The sequence below is a fragment of the Pleuronectes platessa genome, chromosome 5, assembly GCF_947347685.1.
Source record: "Pleuronectes platessa chromosome 5, fPlePla1.1, whole genome shotgun sequence".
Classification (NCBI taxonomy): Eukaryota; Metazoa; Chordata; class Actinopteri; order Pleuronectiformes; family Pleuronectidae; genus Pleuronectes; species Pleuronectes platessa.
In genome coordinates this window covers 11,930,267-11,948,802 of record NC_070630.1, presented here as the reverse complement: position 1 = coordinate 11,948,802, position 18,536 = coordinate 11,930,267, and the positions used below count along the sequence as shown (strand labels likewise).

Here is an 18,536-nt window from a genome sequence, read left to right as displayed (position 1 = left end):
CAATTATTACCTCTGGTAACCGTGTGTATCCTGCACTTGTAGGGAGAGAAGAAAAGAATGAAATTAACACGGCTCGTCTTTATTAACCTGCTTCTGTTATTTTGACTTAACCTCTTCCCAGTTCTGACGCAAGCTTTTGTCTCTGATTGAGTCAAAGAAAGTGGCAGTAATATGCCGTCCTTGTGGCTCTTTGTCTGTCTGGCTTGTTCTCCGTAGCACTTTACTATTATGGACTGCTTTGAATGTGAATAGAGAGGAGATGGGAGCAAGCGTCCTTCATTTCCAACCAGAGAGAGAGAGAGAGATCGAGCTATTGTAGCTAGGTGTAGATTTCCCTTTGTCAAACACGTGCCAGTTCTTCAGGCCCAACAGAGGAGAGGAGAATAGGAAAATGATAGCGGCAGAGAAAGGGATGAAGGGAGAGAGGGCGGGTTGGAAGGCGGGAGAGGAACAGAGAAGGAGGAGGAGAGTGTATTGATTTGACACTCAGGGAATCACACCACAGCTCTGTTCATTTTCATTCATCTGCCCTTGTAATGGTGGTGTTAATATGGCAGGTATAGGGGGAGAGGGCAGGAGGGGGATTTAGGAGGATGAGAACATTTTATTAGAATCCAATCTTTATTATCCTTCACCCCTGCCCACCTTTCAGCCCCTACACACACAGACATGCATGTATGCACTGGTGCACATCTATGCACCCACGAACACACAAAACGCACACACACTTGCCCCTAGATGCAGCTTTAGGTGCAGGGTGTTATTTACATGTTGGGCCTGAATGGACTCACAGTTGTACAAGTCATGTTTTATTGTGTGTGTGTGCGTGTGCGTGTGTGTGTGCGTGTGCGTGTGCGTGTTTGTGTGATTGCTTTGATACAGTATGAGCAGCTCAAATGAAATAGGCTTTAGTAGGCCTTCCCAGTGCCTCCTTGAAATCAGCTATAATGGGCCCTTGGTAATTATCAAATAAATTAGCCAAGGGAAGGAGAGGAGGAGGAGGAGGAGGGAGCAAGGGATGAGGACTGAAAACCATCTTCTTTACCTGTTCACTATTTCAAATTAATCTTCATTTAACGCTTGCTCATCAGCTGAGGCCGAGTTGATGAATTTAGGATGAGCATGGCTGTAAACAACTATTGATTATCCGTCCTCATCCTGAGCCAATCCTGCATGGTGGAGCCAAAGAAAGATCAAAATAGTTTCAAACTGTTCCAGTAGATGGTAACCTCTGCCAAGGAGGATATGTTTTTATCTGCATTTATTTATTTTTTTGTTAGCGAGATAACTAAAAAAATACTTTTGTGGAGGGGTGGGGCATGACCCAAGGGATAACCCATTAAATTAATTGGTGAATCTGTCCACACAACATTTACCAACCACATACATCCACCACGTTTACCAGGGTTGGATTATTTGTTAGTGTTTGTCTCTGTTAGGGAGTTGAGTGACTGCTGGTAGGCTGAGCTGTAGCACTGGGCCATATGCCACATTACTATTTTATAACTCTGGCACAGTATCCATTGGAGCTAACGTTACCCTCAAACCAACACACACACGCACACACTTTCTTTTTGCCAACAGTGGAGACACGTATGTTGAGCTGTCCGAGGTGCTACCTTTGCCAGTGTTCCTGAATAGGGAGTAACAGAGCTGTCCGTGGTGCTGAACTGCTGTGTACCCTTAGCATTTCTCCTAACTACATCACTTCCTGTGCACTGATCTGTTTAATTTATGCACACAGACTTCACAATAAAATATTTTCCGTATACCAGGCTCTGGCTTTGTCTGCATTAAAAATGTGATAGATAAAGGGTTCAGTGCCTAGACGTTTTTTTGGTTGTTGACACAAAACTTTCCATTGTTCCACAAATATTATTTGTACTGGCCCACAGCTTGCTTCATTTGTCCATTACAAACAAGCGAAACAATAAAAAGCCTTGTCCTTTGCACGCTGTTACACCCCTACGCTGCCAGATTTAAAACATTTAGTTCTTTGCATGTTGCAAATGAATAAAATACTTCTACTGAGTAAAATCGACATCCCTAAGTTTCACTGGCCCTTGGGAATACAGGGGTTTAATAGTGGTTTAATAATGTTAAACCTGTGGGAAATTAATGAGGATTTTTGTTTCACATTTGTCACAGCAGCGTTGACTGTGCTTTCATTTCCACTGCAGATGTGGGATAACTTAGTATGTGACAAATCTAAATCCGTAGAATTTGCATTGTAATGATATAAGGGAGGAAGGAGAAAAGAACGAAAAATTGGAGAAAGGCAGAAATCTTAAGTTGATCGGAATAAGAAATAAAGGACGTGTAGGCGTACTCTACTGTCTGCACATTGCTGTGACATCACATGGTGAAGATGCTCCGCACCAACACACACCCACAAATACACACACATTGATGAGTACACACTGCAAAAGTAGATTGTGAGACAGTGGGAGTAAGAATGTGTAGATTGTGAGTGTGTGCTTGCATACATTTGTGAGGAATCCATTTGGGCCCTGTCTGGTCTGTATTGTGCTGAGCCCTTGGTCCATTTAGCCTTAAAATGTGAAAGGCGAACATTGACAATAATGGTCGTGACAGTAGTCAGCATCTGTTTTTGTTAAACTGGCGAGTGAAAAATAAAGTGACATTATGCACAGAGAGATGTGTTGAGCTCCTCCGTGGCCTGTCGCCCAGGCCTGTGTAGCAATTACACATCCATTCAGCAGTTTCCCTCCTCTGATCTCCATCGCCATCATTTAAATGGCTGATTCTGTTTTTTTACATCTAATGAAGGGTACTCTGCAGCACACACCAAAGCGTACGCACATGCACACGTCGCACACATGAAACGCACACTCGCGCGTGCCGCCGCGTGTGCCACCGCAGCGCCCCCTACCCAGCTGTTGTCACGTGAGTGCACGGGCCCTAGCAACAGCGAGCGAGAGAGCGAACAAAAAAAGAGAGATCTTGGCGAGAGCAGGGAAGAGGGGAAAGAGAGGGAGAGAGAGGAAGAGGGAGGGGGGGGGGGGGGGAGCTGTAGAGCATTAATAAGTGATGAGTCCAACAGTGTGAATTGCTGTTAGTTAGCATTGCTGCAGCGCCGCCTTCATTTGCATGGCAGCACCAAGAACAAACCCCCTTACCTACGCCATTTCCTCTCTCGCTCTGTCCCTCTCCGATTCGCTACTTTCCTCGCTTTCACTCTGTGTTTTATCTATTTCTGTCTCTTTCCTTTTTCTTCGCGGCCTCGCCAGCATCTCAAAATATGTATATCTTTTCTTAGTTACTCCCTTTTGTCTTTCTTCCCTGTCTGATCTGTTCATCGTCTCCTCCCATGCAGCCTCCCCAGTGGCCCCAGCATTCCTACATTAACTTTATCATTTTTTTTCTTTCCGATTAATGATCTCTGGTGTTGCTAATAATTTGTTGAAAATGGCAGCCATATATTGTGCCGGTATATATTTATCCCTTCTTTTCCCTTACCCCTTCATCTGCTGCCTCAATTTTTTCTTCCTCCTCTTCTTCCTCCTCCATCTCTTCTCCCCTTCCCCTCCGTCGCTCCCACCTTTTTTAAAGAAGAGGGGTGTCCTCTCTCTGGAGGAACTTTGGGGAAGACAAGTGATGCTCCAGGGCTCCCTAATCCTTTTTTCATTGTGGCTCTTCCACCTCCCCCCACCCCCTTCCTGTCTCTCTGTCTCGTTATTTGCATGTATGTATCTGTCTGTGGGATTTCTGGCACACACACACACACACACACACACACACACACACACATACACACACACACACAGATCCAGCAGCAGCTTCACTCTGCACTTGGCTTGACTTCCTGCCTTAGGCTGATCAGCTGAACTGATTCCATTACTTACAGACCCCCCTGTATGAGACGGAAGAGGAGCACAGACCTAGGAGGAGAAAAGACGGATATAGAAAGAGGTAGAGGGCAGAGAGGAGACTGGAGGAAGAGAGATCTGGGATGGGGAGTAGATGTCACACTCAGAAAAAAAGGAGCAAAAGAAAGGATATTGGAAAGGGTTGGGACATAAGGAGGAAGTGAAGCGATTGTGCGCCTCCCTGGGGTGTGGGATAGACCTAAAAAATTCTCATCCGGCCTCCCACAGCAAAAAAGAAAAAAGAAATCAAGACACAGAAGCACAAACATACACACACCCAACAACAACAACAAACTCCTGGAGGCGTAGGCAGACTAGACGAGAATTGATCTCCTCTCCCACAAGGAGAGGCTTGCAAGGGGAGAAAGGGAGAGAAAGGGAGATGGAGAGAGACGTAGAGGAATTGTTTTTACACATGTGTGGCTCTCAGGCCTGCAGGGCCCTCATCCCTCTCACTCCCTCCTCTGTCACTCCCAACGGCATGTTTCTCTTTATCTCCCTATGTCTTCCTCCATCAATCTCCATCTGCCGTCCTCCTCCCTGTGGGGTCAGCCCTGTCCTCTTCTCCACTGCCTCCCTCTCTATCGCCGCCTGCTCCCTCTCTGCTGTTTTAGGTGTGTCACATCTCCACCGACAGCAGGAGACCAGGTACTGACTGGAAATTAAATATCAAGTAGAAAGAGCATCAGTGAGCAAAAGGAGAGCAAGTGAAGGGTTGTAGAAAGTTGAAGTCAGGGCAGTGAAGGGAAGAAAGAATGGATGGATTTTATTAATGAATATATATATATAAATATATATATATATATACATATATTTCTATGTATATTATTTTGATTTGAATATTAATTGATTAAACTATTATCAGAAAAAAACATCAAAAACCATTTGATAAGAATTTCCAAACTTTCCATAGGTTTGTATTTTAGCCACATATTGTATTGCCTATGCCATATATTGTTATTTTAGGCTTCAAATAAAAGCAGTAATTTGGTATTTACAAGGTACTTTCATGATTTAGGACAGCTTTTATATAAAACAGGGACTATTAAATAGGGCTGGGCGACATGGCCAAAAGTTATATCAAGATAAAAATGTTCATATCAGTCAATACTGATAATTATCATTATAAATGTCACGTTAATATTTGTTTAAGTTTGAAGACAGATTTCTGCCCCTGAGTCAAGTCTGTGGTTTTAAACTCGTTTTTATGAACAGAGAATCACAAACAGTTTACAAATCTAAAGTGGATCAATGATGTTATTCCTCCTCACTGTTCTGAGACAAAACATAAGCGATATATTAATATATTTATTGTTCTTTTTGTTAAATTGCTATTGATGAAAATTATTTAAAAGAATTGAAAACTGAGGCTGTGATAGACGTGATACAGTTTATCTCTGAAATTGTATGGACGAAGCAATAATTGATTATTCAAAACAGTCCATGCGCAGGTTAATAACGATGGTAACATCTGCTGTCGCCTTCTGAACAAGAAAGAGAGAGAGAGAGAGAGAGAGTGGGAGAGAGAGAGAGATAGGTTGGGTGGAATGATGAAGTACAATCGTTTACGACCAGCGTTGCAGCCACCACTCTCTTTCCCTCCATTCTTAACCATCCCTGAATTTCTTACTCTACCCTCCACCACCCTTCTCTGCCCCCCCTTCGGTCTGTCTTTCTCTCTCCAGGCATGTTGTGACAGGGCATAGCAGTGTGTTATACAGGGTTCTACTCGCCAAGTGCATATTATCCTGTAAGGCTTAATACCCAGGTTGGAACAAAAGGGCAGGCTCGGAAATTACAGCTTATGTCGCTTAGCACTCAGCACAACAGTCTGACTCCCATGAAAACACACGTGTGTGTGTGTGTGTGTGTGAACTTTCGCAGATGCACGGGCTGAAAATCACATCTGTAGATATCTTTATTCAGAAATCTGAAAACCCAGTCACACACTCATTCACACATACATATAGATGATGCTTTGCTTCTTATATGGTACACGTGGCCTCAAATACAATGCAGAGGCTCTCTCAAAAAATATCAGCCCCAAACAGATCTCAAATCAGTTGTTTTTTTAAACAAAACGCTAAAACTCTGAAATCTGAAACATCAGGTAATCAATCAAGTAAAATCGAGCTAGGGTGCGCACGATAATGGTGAATGGGGGAGGTTTTTAATTAGGTGCAGCAAAAAGGTTTTGACACAAGCGTGTTTCACGAATGTTAGGGTTAGGAAATAATGATGGTCTTTTCACTCTTCTTAATGGATGAATTGATTTATCTATAAAACAAGCGATTCATTGAGAAAAGAAGGGTAAGAATGACAAATCAAAAGCTTTTATTGTGGAGTCATGCACATTTTCTTTAGGTTGGCGAAAAACGTGTTCACTGACACAAGAGGTAAAGCCATCACTTCACCTCTCCGTCTTGTTAGAGTCATAGTGTGTGTATGTGAGTGTGTGATTGGGTGGCAAGGGGCCAGGCCAGTCCCTCTCTGTTTTAATAAATCTCCCTTGGATGGAGCTGTGCAGCCATAAAATGCATCGATTGTCATTGCTCACATTGTGGCAGGAGACACACACACACACACACACACACACACACACATACGCTTGGTTATTCATACTTAGATAAACATTCCTATATATACATGTTTATTGATCCCCCACACACACACAAAGAATCGTGTATTGACATTTGACATGCCTACATAGGGAGGGACACACTTATATTAAGCAATGAACATGTATTTGCCAACCAAGGAACTGAGGAAATCAAATGAATAAATAAATGATTTTTAAGAAGAAAATGAAAAATCGAAAAGGTGTGCATGTGTGTGTGTATGTGGGGGGGGGGACACATTTCCAGAATTCAACTATTCAATGCATCTGAGTTTTACTCTCTGTTGTCAACACTGCAGAAAGACATTGAAACATCATGTAGCAAACAACTGCCAGAATGTTCTCTCACACACACCTACGCAAACACACGCACACACACACACACCCACACCCACACACACACACACACACACACACAACCATACATACCCCGCAATAGCATCCGCATAAGCAGACAATCTGCAATCTCCTACAAACTCTGTAGTGCACTCTGTCTAAAATAACCCTTTGGGGGAACAGAATACAAAAAGACTCAGAGAGGCGGAAAGAATCAAACACAGAAATACACTCTCCTCGTCTCTTTTCCTTCCACCCCCCCCCCCCACCCCCCCACACCACACACTTTCTCTCACACTCACACACACACTCACACAAACATGCTCTCGCTATTGACATGTAGATAAATCAGAGGCAGACCAAACAGTCACTGATGTGAAATGAAAATGACACTAATCTGCTGTTACCATAACACACACAGACACATCAATTATTAACACCTACAATAACTCTCTTCTCCTCTTTCTCCCTTTCTCCTCATTGTGTATATCTCAGTAGATGGATGGGACAGAGTTTGTTAAAAGCTCCCTTGTGTTCACCTAAGTGCTGCGGTCAGGCCATTCAAAGACATGTAAATTGTAGCCCGCCATTTTTTTTTCTTTCTTCAGTAGTTTTCTCTTGAAAGTTTTGTGAAGAGGGTCTTGTGACGGTCGTCCTTGTGTCCACTATAGTTTACAATCAGCACATGGGTATATTTTACTTTCCTTTTTAACAGCAATTTGTCTTTGGTAAAAAAATCTTTTACCAATCACGAACATCAGGCAATTAAAATCGTAATTTCAGAGAATATTGATGATCTCAGGATAAATGTGTCTATTAACATTTTGAATATGTACTAGTTGTGAATATTTGTGTAATTGTAAAGAATCATTAAATGCTGTTTGTATTTTTTACTTGGATTTTAAACTTGGATTCTTAAGAAGGCGTTGTATTGGATGAACTTAGCATTGTATTTACCTGGTGCTTTGTTTTGAGGGAGAACATTTCAACGGCCAATCTACCTAAAAGTTAGAATTACATTCGCAGATGTTGGTGTATGGTTTGTTTACTTCTTGTTTTACTTTTGAAATAAAAACACAAATCTTCTTCTTATCGATGACACAGTTTAACTTGTGCACAAATAAAGACACAGAAGGAAGTGAACTGATTTAGTGACAGTAGTGACACAACAAAATCCACTGGAATCAAATTCAACCATAACCCATAAGTCAGTTGTGATTCTGTGGAATCCTGCCCAATGCAAAAACATTTGCGTGAACACAAAACCCAACATGCTAATGCTTTGGCACATTTGTCATCCAAATATGTCGACTAACATTTTCTTCTCTCCTCTGCTTCCTGCTTCCTCTCTACTGTCCCTTCCCAGGCAATCGTTTCTTCCTGACCTCATTTGGCGCTATGTATATCTCAGAGGTGCAGAAGGAAGATGCTCTGTCCACCTACCGCTGCATCACAAAGCACAAGTACAGTGGAGAGACTCGCCAGAGCAATGGAGCCAGGCTCTCTGTTATGGGTACGTAGCAAGTTTACCACTTCCACTCATGATAACTGGCACATGCAACTAAATGCAAATCAGATTATGAGTTTGTGTTGCCTGTCTTTGCCAATTATGTTTCTCAATAGACGAGCAAGACAAATGTTGTATGTTTTATTCCTGAAAGAATTGTGTACAATTTTGGGAAATACCATTATTTGCTTTGTTGCTGGTAGTTCCTGAGTCTTTACTGTAAATATTAATGTTTGTAGAAAGACTGTTGGCTTAGCTTAGTATATCTTTAGAGATATCTTTTTTTTTACAAATTAAGGAAACAAGATATAATTTGGTAGCTCTTAAGATAAATATATCATATATGTGATGTGTTTGACCTGCAGACCCTACGGAGTCCACCCCGTCAGTTATGGACACTTTCCAGTCCGGTGAGGTGCAGGTGGGAAACATTGTGGAACTGCCCTGCGTCGCATCGGGATACCCCAACCCCACCATCCGATGGCTCAAGGATGGTCGGCCACTGCCCGCAGACTCCCGCTGGACACGGCGCATCACGGGCCTCACCATTTCAGACCTGAGGCTCGAGGACAGTGGCAACTACATCTGTGAGGTCACCAACAGCTTTGGCTCCAAAGAGGTGACGGGTCATCTCAATGTCATAGGTGGGTAAAGCACAGAAGACAGTACAACACAGCAATAAAGCCTCACTGATCATTTTATCTTCCCCCCCCCCCGATGGACACAAGTCATGAATGTGATGTCAGGTCACGGACAGGCATGAAACGAGACAACATTTAAATTCTCTCTGCTTTGCCCGTACACGCCCACGCACCCCACCGTCGTATATGCCTAGCGTGAGCTTGATCTCCACAGACGGCTTGTTCCCCTGCTGTGTTCTCATGCTGTATACCCCACTGAGGCGTCGCTGCAGTGACAGAGCAGAACAGTGGACGTACAGGGGCCTGTCGCTGTGTGTGCCAGGGATGTGAGGGAGGGAGGAAAAGAGTGTTTTATAATGTTGTGTGTACATGGATGGAGGAGATGTACGCAGTGTATGCAGAAAGAGAGCTGATGGTAAAGGTGTGGAATTGCATTGGGGACGGGAAACGTGTCAGGGCGGGTGGAGGAGAGGAGGGGAAATTTAAAGGGTAGTTGGGAAAAAGCGGCTTCACCCTTGGTGGACGCTGGGCAGACTGGGCACAGGGATCATCACTGGACAAGACGTAAACCTCCTGTGACAGGGCATGCAAGGTGGGAGACACACAGGTCCACACACACAGACACACACAAACACATACACACACACACACACACACACACACACACACATACACACTCACACACAGCACACGCATGCATTGCCTGTGTAAAAAGTCTTGCAAATGCACTGTCAGTCACACACACATGCATACACACGTTCAGCAGCCTACAGCACTCAACACCAGCTGCTTTATTGCTCACTGACATTTTCTCCCCTTTCTGTTCTTCGGTTTTCCTCGCTGCTGATCTCTCTCTTGCGCGTGCACACATACACACACATACACACACACACACACACACACACACGCACACACAAGCACACACAAACCATCACACTCACACAAAAGCAATGCTAGCAAACAACAAATTCACGACCTTACCCCACCAAAATAACTTTTTTCCATCTCTCCAGAGCCACTGAGGGTCACCTTGTCTCCCAAGAATCTGAAGACAGGGATCAGCAGCACAGTCATCCTCTCCTGCGCCGTCCAGGGTTCCCCCCACTTCATTGTGTCCTGGTACCGGAACACAGAACCCGTCATACCCGATCAGCACTTTTCCATCCAGGGAGCTCACAATGAGACATTGTTCATTTCCGCTGCACAAAAGAGACACTCGGGAGCTTACCAGTGCTTTGCTACCCGCAAAACTCAGACTGCCCAGGACTTCTCCATCATACTGCTGGAAGGTGAGCACAGGAAGGGATCACCATGCTGGAGTACAGTCATAATAAAAACTGTCCTGGGATGTTATTCTACTTTCAGGGTTAATAGTAGAACGGATCGAGAGTTGTCTTTACTCTCAAGGAGACAACATGTTAAAATGTTTAACCAGATATGCTGGAATGTAATCATCTAATACCCCATCTTCATATTTGCATGTATATTGCAAAGGAAATGTTTACAAGTTAAGGTCAACTTTCTTTAATTGACATACAACTGAAACATTGACCACTGCTTTGCATTTCCATGTTCCATCTAGTTTCATGTCTGTACTGATGCAAAATTATTCAAACATATTTGTGCAGAGATAAATAGATGCAGAGAAAAACCCCAAAGCAGATCAATGAAATGAAACCAGAGTGTCAAAGCTTCTTCAAATTGGAAATTTGCTATACTGTGTTACTCTTCGTGCAGCTTTGGTCTTTTACTGAGGTGAAGTGTGAACCTATATTGATTTAGTCTTCTGTCAAATAAGGTCTATTTTAATCCATCTTCCCACCGTGATGCTGATTTAATTCCAAACGCACTAAAAGCACCTCTTCTCATGCTTGTTCCTCAGATGGCACACCCCGTATTGTTGCCTCCTTCAGCGAGAGGGTGGTGGTCCCGGGTGAACCGTTCTCCTTGATGTGCGCCGCCAAGGGAGCACCTCCTCCGACCATCACCTGGACCCTGGACGACGAGCCTGTGGCCCGAGACCTGTCGCGCGTCAGGGCCAGCCAGTACACGCTCTCAGACGGCAGCACGGTCAGCCACGTCAACGTCAGCAGCCCGCAGATTCGCGATGGAGGAGTGTATCGGTGCGCCGCACGAAACTCGGCCGGTAGCGCCGAGTACCAAGCGCGCATAAACGTAAGAGGTGCCTGTCTACTTTTCAATATCAGTCATTCAGAGGCTTCTCATAGCCTGACCCCTTCCCCTCTCCTGACCCATCTCCTATCCTGTACCTTTCTATATCTCTACCTTTCTCATCTGTATATTCTTTACTTTTATTTATTTGACTTTTTCTGTTTGGTCTCCGTCTTTACACGTACAGTTTATCTGCAGCAGTGGGTGTCTTGTTTCTCCGGGCAGCCTCTACCTGTCATCTGTCTCATTCTCTTTCTTTCTTGAAGTCTCCTCAGGGTTACTTCTCTGTTTTCTGACTCACTGTAGATCTGTAAATGTGCTAGTGTCAATGCACAAATACATATGAACACGTAAAAAACATGCATCTATTTATCCACCTACTGTATCTACCTGTATTCACCCCTACCAGGAAACACACATAGTTTGCAGGCAGAGAAAATGTTAAGTAGAGAAGCTATAGTTTAACACATATAGAGAAAGGTTGTCTAAATGACACAAAGTGAGATTAAGTCGATGTGAGACAAATGAAAGGAGACATTTTAGAGGCCACAAAAACAGATGGCCGGAGACAGAGACAAGAGAGAGAATAGATGAAATAAAAGAGAGGAGTGGAGGACTGCCAGTGTCTGCTGGGGGAGTGAGGGGGAACTCTGGTGACAGGACTGCTGATGTCACTGTCGTCAGAGACGACAAAGATGAGGAGTGACACCGATGGACAGGGCTGTATCGCTGTCTCTCTCTCCCTCTCCTCTTATTTCTCTGTGCTGTGGTGAGATGTGCGGTTGTGACATGCGAGTCTGCTCTAAGCGGACATGCCCGACTGATCATTGGAGTGAGAATGAGCCCCATTGCCAGAGATCTTCAGTTTAAAATGCAACACAAACTGACACAAATACAGTCAATGAGCACACACACATGGCCACACATGAAAACGCAGCAGCACACACACTACTATGCTCATCCACTCACTGAAATGTGATACGCTCAACTTATCCCATTCAGTGAGCGGCCAGCAGCAGAGATCCTGAGCCCCACACAGGTAGTGGAACACACAGTCCCAAGTATGCCGGAGCTGTGTTTGTGCGAGAGTGCGTGAACGTGTGTGTCTGGGCGAGCGGGTGCTTGTGTTGGCGTCTGTGCGACGGTGCCACTGAATAATACATCTTTGACTCGTCAGAGCTGCAACTTCAAAGCTCAGCACACGCCGGGAAAGGGAGGAGAGAGAAAGAGGCTGAGAGACTTGGGGGGTAGGAGGGCTGGAAAGGAGAGACAAAAACAAAGATACAAGACGAGCAGTGGTGAGAAGGTCAGAGCAGAAGTGACGGAGGATTGAGTGATAGCTCCTGGTGTCTTCCAATAATGCTTAACACATTTTGTGTCTGTCTGTCTGTCGGCCTGCCTCGCTGCCCACGGCCTTCAGGCTCTGCTCGGTCGCCCATGATACATGACCAACACACTGAGGCAGTTACGGTTTGTTTTTACTGTATTTGATCTATACTGTATCTCATAGAATGACCTTAATAGAGTTCACAGCATCACTGTTTTATAGAGCGCACACAAACAAAGAAAAACAATGCATTAGTTACACTATGCAACCATGTAAAATGCATAATGTTTGCCCAATGCCCCACGGTGTATAGAAGCTGCATTGCCCACATATGGACACACACAGTTTCATGATTGCGTTGTTAAAGTCGATGGGTTCTGCACCGGAGGATCCTGCATGTCCCGCAGCACCCGACGCAAATGTGGCAGGTGCAGGATACATTGACCATAAAACGGACGGGAAGCGGTTGGTTGGCATGAATACAAATTCACATATGGAATTATGTCATGCATGCAAACGTCCAACTTTCGAGTCAACTGAAAGCCTTTAAAGAAATGCAGAGAATCATGTTAGGTGTCGGTTTCTCATCTGCTTCACAGTCACTTTCCCTCTGCCTGTTTATTTTGATCTTTTTGGTTTACTCATGCTCTGGGTCACATTAAATGTCCGTTTAAAGGCCAGTTGCTTTAAATAAAGTTGACATCACTAATCCAATCTGACCTGTAAACAAAGGCACTAGTGTGTTTCCGCATCTAGTTATGACTCTGTTATCAGAAGGAACAACATGAACCACCTGTAGAGAAACGGAGGCATGATCTACAGCATTTACATGCACTTCTCTTTCCTCTTAACCTTTTAAAGGCATTTGGTGAGGCTTATTATTAACTCACGTCTTTTAATGATGATAATAACTTTATTCATTTAGCATATTTCAAAACTTTGTTTCACATTAAAAGACAAATAAAAACAATAATATTCTTAGGTAGCTTAAAAAACTGCTGTGTAACTGTATTTCTCATGAGCGACATGTGTCTGGAATAGAATTACAGAATACAGAATATTAAATATTAAAGGCAGACATTTTGAACTTTCTCTCTCCCTCTACCCCTACATGCTTTTCTTCCTCTTCTGCCCCTTCCCTCCTTCCCAACTCCCTTCCCTTATATTCCTAAAATTCCACGACCTGCTCTTGACACCATAAACTAATGATCTTCTTTTTTTCCCTTTCCTCTACCTGTGGTCAACCCATCTCTTCATCCCTCCATCTGTCTGCCTATGTCTCTCTCTCTCTCTCTCTGTCTGTCTCTCTCCCTCCCTCGCTCCCACCAGGTCCCCCAAGGATAAGGCCCATGAAGAACATCACGGCAGTGGCAGGAAGAAACTCTTTTATAAATTGCCGGGTGATCGGGTATCCTTACTACTCAATCAACTGGTACAAGGAGGGACTTCTGCTGCCTGATAACCATCGACAGGTGGGGCTTTCTACACTTCTGCTCAAAGACAATATGCACAGAGCTTTTTTTCCTTTCCTGTGTATAGAGAGTTGTTTGTAGACCCATAATTCTGACCTCATAGTGCGCCCGCCAGCTCACTTGGGGGTGTCCTGCATACGAAGGCTGCGGGGTTCAGCTTTTGTTAAATGTTTTTTTCTTTTATATCTGGTACATAAAGGCAAAAGTCCCAATAAATGGGCTATTTCATAACTTAATATATAGACACATATAAAAAAATATACATCAAAAAACATTATTACCATAGAATTAGTTATTGTTTTTTGTTAGCCAGTATCCTTAAACACCTGTGGAGGGATTTTTGAACCACGGCATGGCTGTTGTTTTGTATTACTAATACAAAAATGTACTTTTGTTTTCCATGTAACATTTAACATGTAGTTAACATAGTTTTACATAACATTATGAAATAACACATATATGCTCTCATAGTTATACAAACCACAGCTCAAGCAAGCACACACAGACTTTTGCTGCCAGACACACAATGGTAATGGCCTCTGACTTCTATAGTCCCTGTGAGTCACTTTTATTGCATCATATATTATACATTACAATATGTTATGTTTCGCTATGAAGGCACAAGGCAAATCAAAGGGGCTTCTTTTTGCATCCGTGTTTTAATAATAGGATTCGCTCAGTTTTTACATTCACAGCCACGTCAATTTTCAAGAAGAGGAAGCGGGTAGCATTTCTGCCTCTAACAACCCTGATGTCTGTTCAGGTGGTGTACGAGAACGGGACCTTGAAGCTCAGTGATGTTCAGAAGGGGATGGACGAGGGGGCCTACGTCTGCAGCGTGCTCATCCAGCCGCAGCTGTTCATCACGCAGACTGTCTATATCACTGTCAAAGGTCGGTTTCAAAGTTTTCTCATATTTTTACTCGTTGTTTTCCCTTCACAAAAAGTAGCGCAGATGGCCTTACACAAGAGCGTACAAAAACGTGTGTAAATTGGTGTATTATATTGCAGTAATCTTAATCCACTGTGTATGAAATAATGTAGAATTCAAATTTTTATGAAATGTTTCACTGTCTCATAAAAGGCAGAGGAAACAAAGTCATTGTTAAAGGGATGTAGAGTGAGTACGACTGCTTTGGAGCAGGAGGATGTTATTGTAACAGAGGGAGAGGAAAGAAGAAAGCTGTATGCATTGCCTCTAATAACCCCTGATTAAGGGGCGGAGTGGCCTAGTGTGCTCTCTCAACCACTCAGCAATTACATGGAGCAGGAGTGCTATTGTATAAGATTTGCGTGCGTGTGTGTGTGTGTTTTTGTGTATTCTGCATGTCAGTCTGTTTGTTATTTCGCTCTGCTCTGTGCAGCAATAGCATGACATGTTTGTTTTAGGGTGTCGTCGAGTGTGACTACGGGCTGTGATTGTGTGTTTCTTAACATTAGCAAGTGTGTGGATTTTTGTGGTAGTTGGTGGTCTTTGTGGAGACTTATCCTTGCACCGACATGAATGTGCGTGTGTACGTGCACTTTGCATTCACATGTGCGTACGTGCACATTCGCGGCGTGTGGATGCAGGTATGTGCTTGAATGTATGAATGTGTGCTCGTCAGGTCTCTGATTTAATTAGATGAATTTTAACGAGGCCCAGATTAAATCCCCCAGATGTCTCAGCTGTACCCCCCCCCCCCCCCCCCCCCCCCACCACCGTACTCCAAAACCACCGCCATCACCTCCGCCGGTCTCCATGGCAACGCCGCTCTTCCCCCTGTGGATGAGGCTCTAATTAGAGCAGCTATTATGGGCTGGCTTTAGCAGGGCAGGGCGGGGTGGAGTTGAGGGGTTGGTAGGGGGGCATCAGTCGGGTGCAGAGTGGGTAGTGGGCTGGCTGGCCCGGCTGCAGCAGTGGTGGGGGTCCAGGCTTAGAGGACAGACTCAGGAAAGCAGGTTCATGATCACCTGCAGTCTAAGAGTCTAATGAACCAGTTGTTGACCAGTCAGACTTCCAGGTGAAAGAGATCCAACTGTGTTTTTGTCTCCCCCCTCTGTTTCTCCCTCACTCCACCTCATTCACTCTCCCACCCCATGGCCTCTCGTTGCCCCCCAATCCTCAAATCTGTGTGTCTACCCATATTCTCCTGTGCCTTCACATCTGACTTTCTCTCTCTTCTTCGATCCTTCACTTATTCATATCTGCCTCAAATCTCTGTCTTCACCTTTTACTTACCCCACTCATTTATACAACCTCGTTTTCATTTTTTTCCTTTTTCTTTATATCTATTCCCTCTCTGCCTTATTCTGTCTTCTCTCTATCTACCCTTTATTTCACCCTGTTGCCTGTACTTGCCAATATCTCCCCCACTCGCCTTTTCATCATACATTTCCTCGACTTGATCCGTCTGTTCCATCTGTTTTACTCGTCTCCTTTTATCTGACTACTTCTACTTTGTCCCTGCTACTTTTCTATTTCCTCTCCCTTCCTCTCCACACATCGTGCCCTCTATCACTCACTTTCTTTCACCTCTCTTTCCCTCAGTTCCTCCACTCATCCAGCCATTTGACTTTCCTCCGACTTCCATCGGTAAATTGATGTACATCGCCTGCGTGGTGTCGTCTGGAGACATGCCCATTCGCATCACGTGGCGCAAGGACGGGCAGGAGATCGTAGCCTCCTCGGGCATCACCATCGACACCAAGGAGTTCATGAGCTCCCTCCAGATCTCCAAGGTGTCGCTCAAGCACAACGGCAACTACACCTGCATCGCCAGCAATGACGCTGCCACTGTCAGCACAGAGAGGCAGCTCACAGTCACTGGTAAGAAAGAACAGGTGTGAGAGGTCAGGAAATATGAAAGTGATATTTAGAAATGGGTTGAAGGGGAAAGTAAAAGGGTTATTTCAAAAGAGCACTGCAGTGATTTAGTGTTTAAAATATGGGCACGAATTTAGCAGGAGAGGATTTGATGGAAAATAGTTGAAAGCACAGCACATGAATAATGTTACAGCACGAATATAACTTTCAATATCGGAGGGTCCAAAAACAAACACAATATTTCTCCTGTACAGTTTGGGTAACAAAGCTTCTCCTCTTCCACCAGTGCCTCCTCGATTTGTGGTGCAGCCCAACAACCAGGACGGGATCTATGGGAAGGCAGGGATCCTGAACTGCTCTGTTGATGGATACCCTCCTCCCAAGGTCATGTGGAAGCACGCCAAAGGAACCGTCGGTACAGAACCCGTCATTCATTCTTCACTTATATACTGTGATGTGTAATAGTTTCTCTCGAAATTCAAGTGTTGCCGCCTGCTGCAGCATAATCATCTGTTCATGTATCCCGTCTCTCTGTACGTTCAGCAGGGATCGGGAACCCGCAGCAGTACCACCCTGTGCCTCTGACGGGCCGCATCCAGATCATGACTAACGGCTCGCTCCTCATCAGACACGTCCTGGAAGAGGATCGCGGCTTCTACCTGTGTCAGGCCTCCAACGGGGTGGGCTCGGACATCAGCAAGAGCATGGTTCTCACCGTTAAAAGTGAGTTGACCAACTCGAAAAGGCTAATGTATCGGAGTGCGACCATTTTTTTCACGGGCGCAGAGGATTCCGAGCGGGGCCATCATCTAGGAAGCTCCAGTGCTCCTGATTTATCTTTACACGCTTGCAAACCGTGTCGAACCAATGAGCCAGCTCGCACTGTGCTCTGTGGGCATAAACACACACACACACACACACTGTACAAGCCCAGGGATAAACTGGTGGAGCTAAGGTGAACGTGGACATAAGAGGAGAAAAAACTGTAAGTGAGGTGTGTGTGTGTGTGTGTGTGTGTGTGTGTCCGCATGGTAAGCAATAGGCAATGAGAAAGCGAGCAACTGAGCGATTGATCTTTTGACTCTTGGGATCTGTCTACAGACAATCAAAAACACTTTGAGCTTAATCATTATCTGCAATCAATCTCTGCATCCTGCCCTTGCTGTCAGTAACACCCTCTGTGATGCAATGTGAAGATGTACATGCACACAAACACATACACACACACACAAACGCACGTGACTGTGAACATCAACTAAGACAATACGTGAGTCCAATATCCTTTATATAAGAGATGAGAGATGTTAAAGCTTAATATCTGGAACCTTTTGACTCGTGCTCACGCAGACACACACATAACCAGGTACGCATATAAACATGAACTAGTTTCACTGTGTTCTATACCTCAGGGTTCCCCCCTCTCTCTTCCTCTCTCTCGCTCCTTCTGGTGTTAGTGTTATTGATTGAACCGTTCCTCTCCCCTGCTTCCCTCAATTCTGTCTGTTTCGCTCAGCGGAGAGGGAGGAAAAGAGGGAGGGTGAGATGAATAAGTGATGAAAACAAAACAGCAGAACCCTCCTCAGATCGATATTGTGTGTGCGCGAGTGTGCGCGTGTGTGCTTGTGCGGATGAGTGTGTGTCTGTTTGGCCCGGAGAGCGTGAGTGATTTTGTGTGTAGAGTGTACACGAACGGGGGAGTGTATCGTTTCTGCCTCTTCATTCACCTAGACCCCAATGTTAACTATTGGAGAATGAGAGAGGAGGTTTA

At 44.5% G+C, this 18,536-nt stretch overlaps 1 protein-coding gene across 3 annotated transcripts in view; it reads left to right on the top strand.

Moving 5' to 3' along the window:
• The window catches only part of LOC128439888 (cell adhesion molecule DSCAML1), a 93,422-nt gene that overhangs the window by 50,320 nt on the left and 24,566 nt on the right, over positions 1 to 18,536 (top strand). For 2 of the 3 annotated variants that reach the window (XM_053422384.1, XM_053422383.1), the window contains exons 4-12: positions 8,210 to 8,356; positions 8,716 to 8,994; positions 10,005 to 10,280; positions 10,874 to 11,173; positions 13,820 to 13,962; positions 14,726 to 14,855; positions 16,493 to 16,771; positions 17,055 to 17,183; positions 17,312 to 17,491. In XM_053422384.1, the coding sequence (XP_053278359.1) occupies positions 8,210 to 8,356; positions 8,716 to 8,994; positions 10,005 to 10,280; positions 10,874 to 11,173; positions 13,820 to 13,962; positions 14,726 to 14,855; positions 16,493 to 16,771; positions 17,055 to 17,183; positions 17,312 to 17,491 (1,863 nt within the window). Of the gene's footprint in view, positions 1 to 8,209; positions 8,357 to 8,715; positions 8,995 to 10,004; positions 10,281 to 10,873; positions 11,174 to 13,819; positions 13,963 to 14,725; positions 14,856 to 16,492; positions 16,772 to 17,054; positions 17,184 to 17,311; positions 17,492 to 18,536 lie in introns of those variants that run through there. The other variant, XM_053422385.1, reaches the window with a different exon arrangement.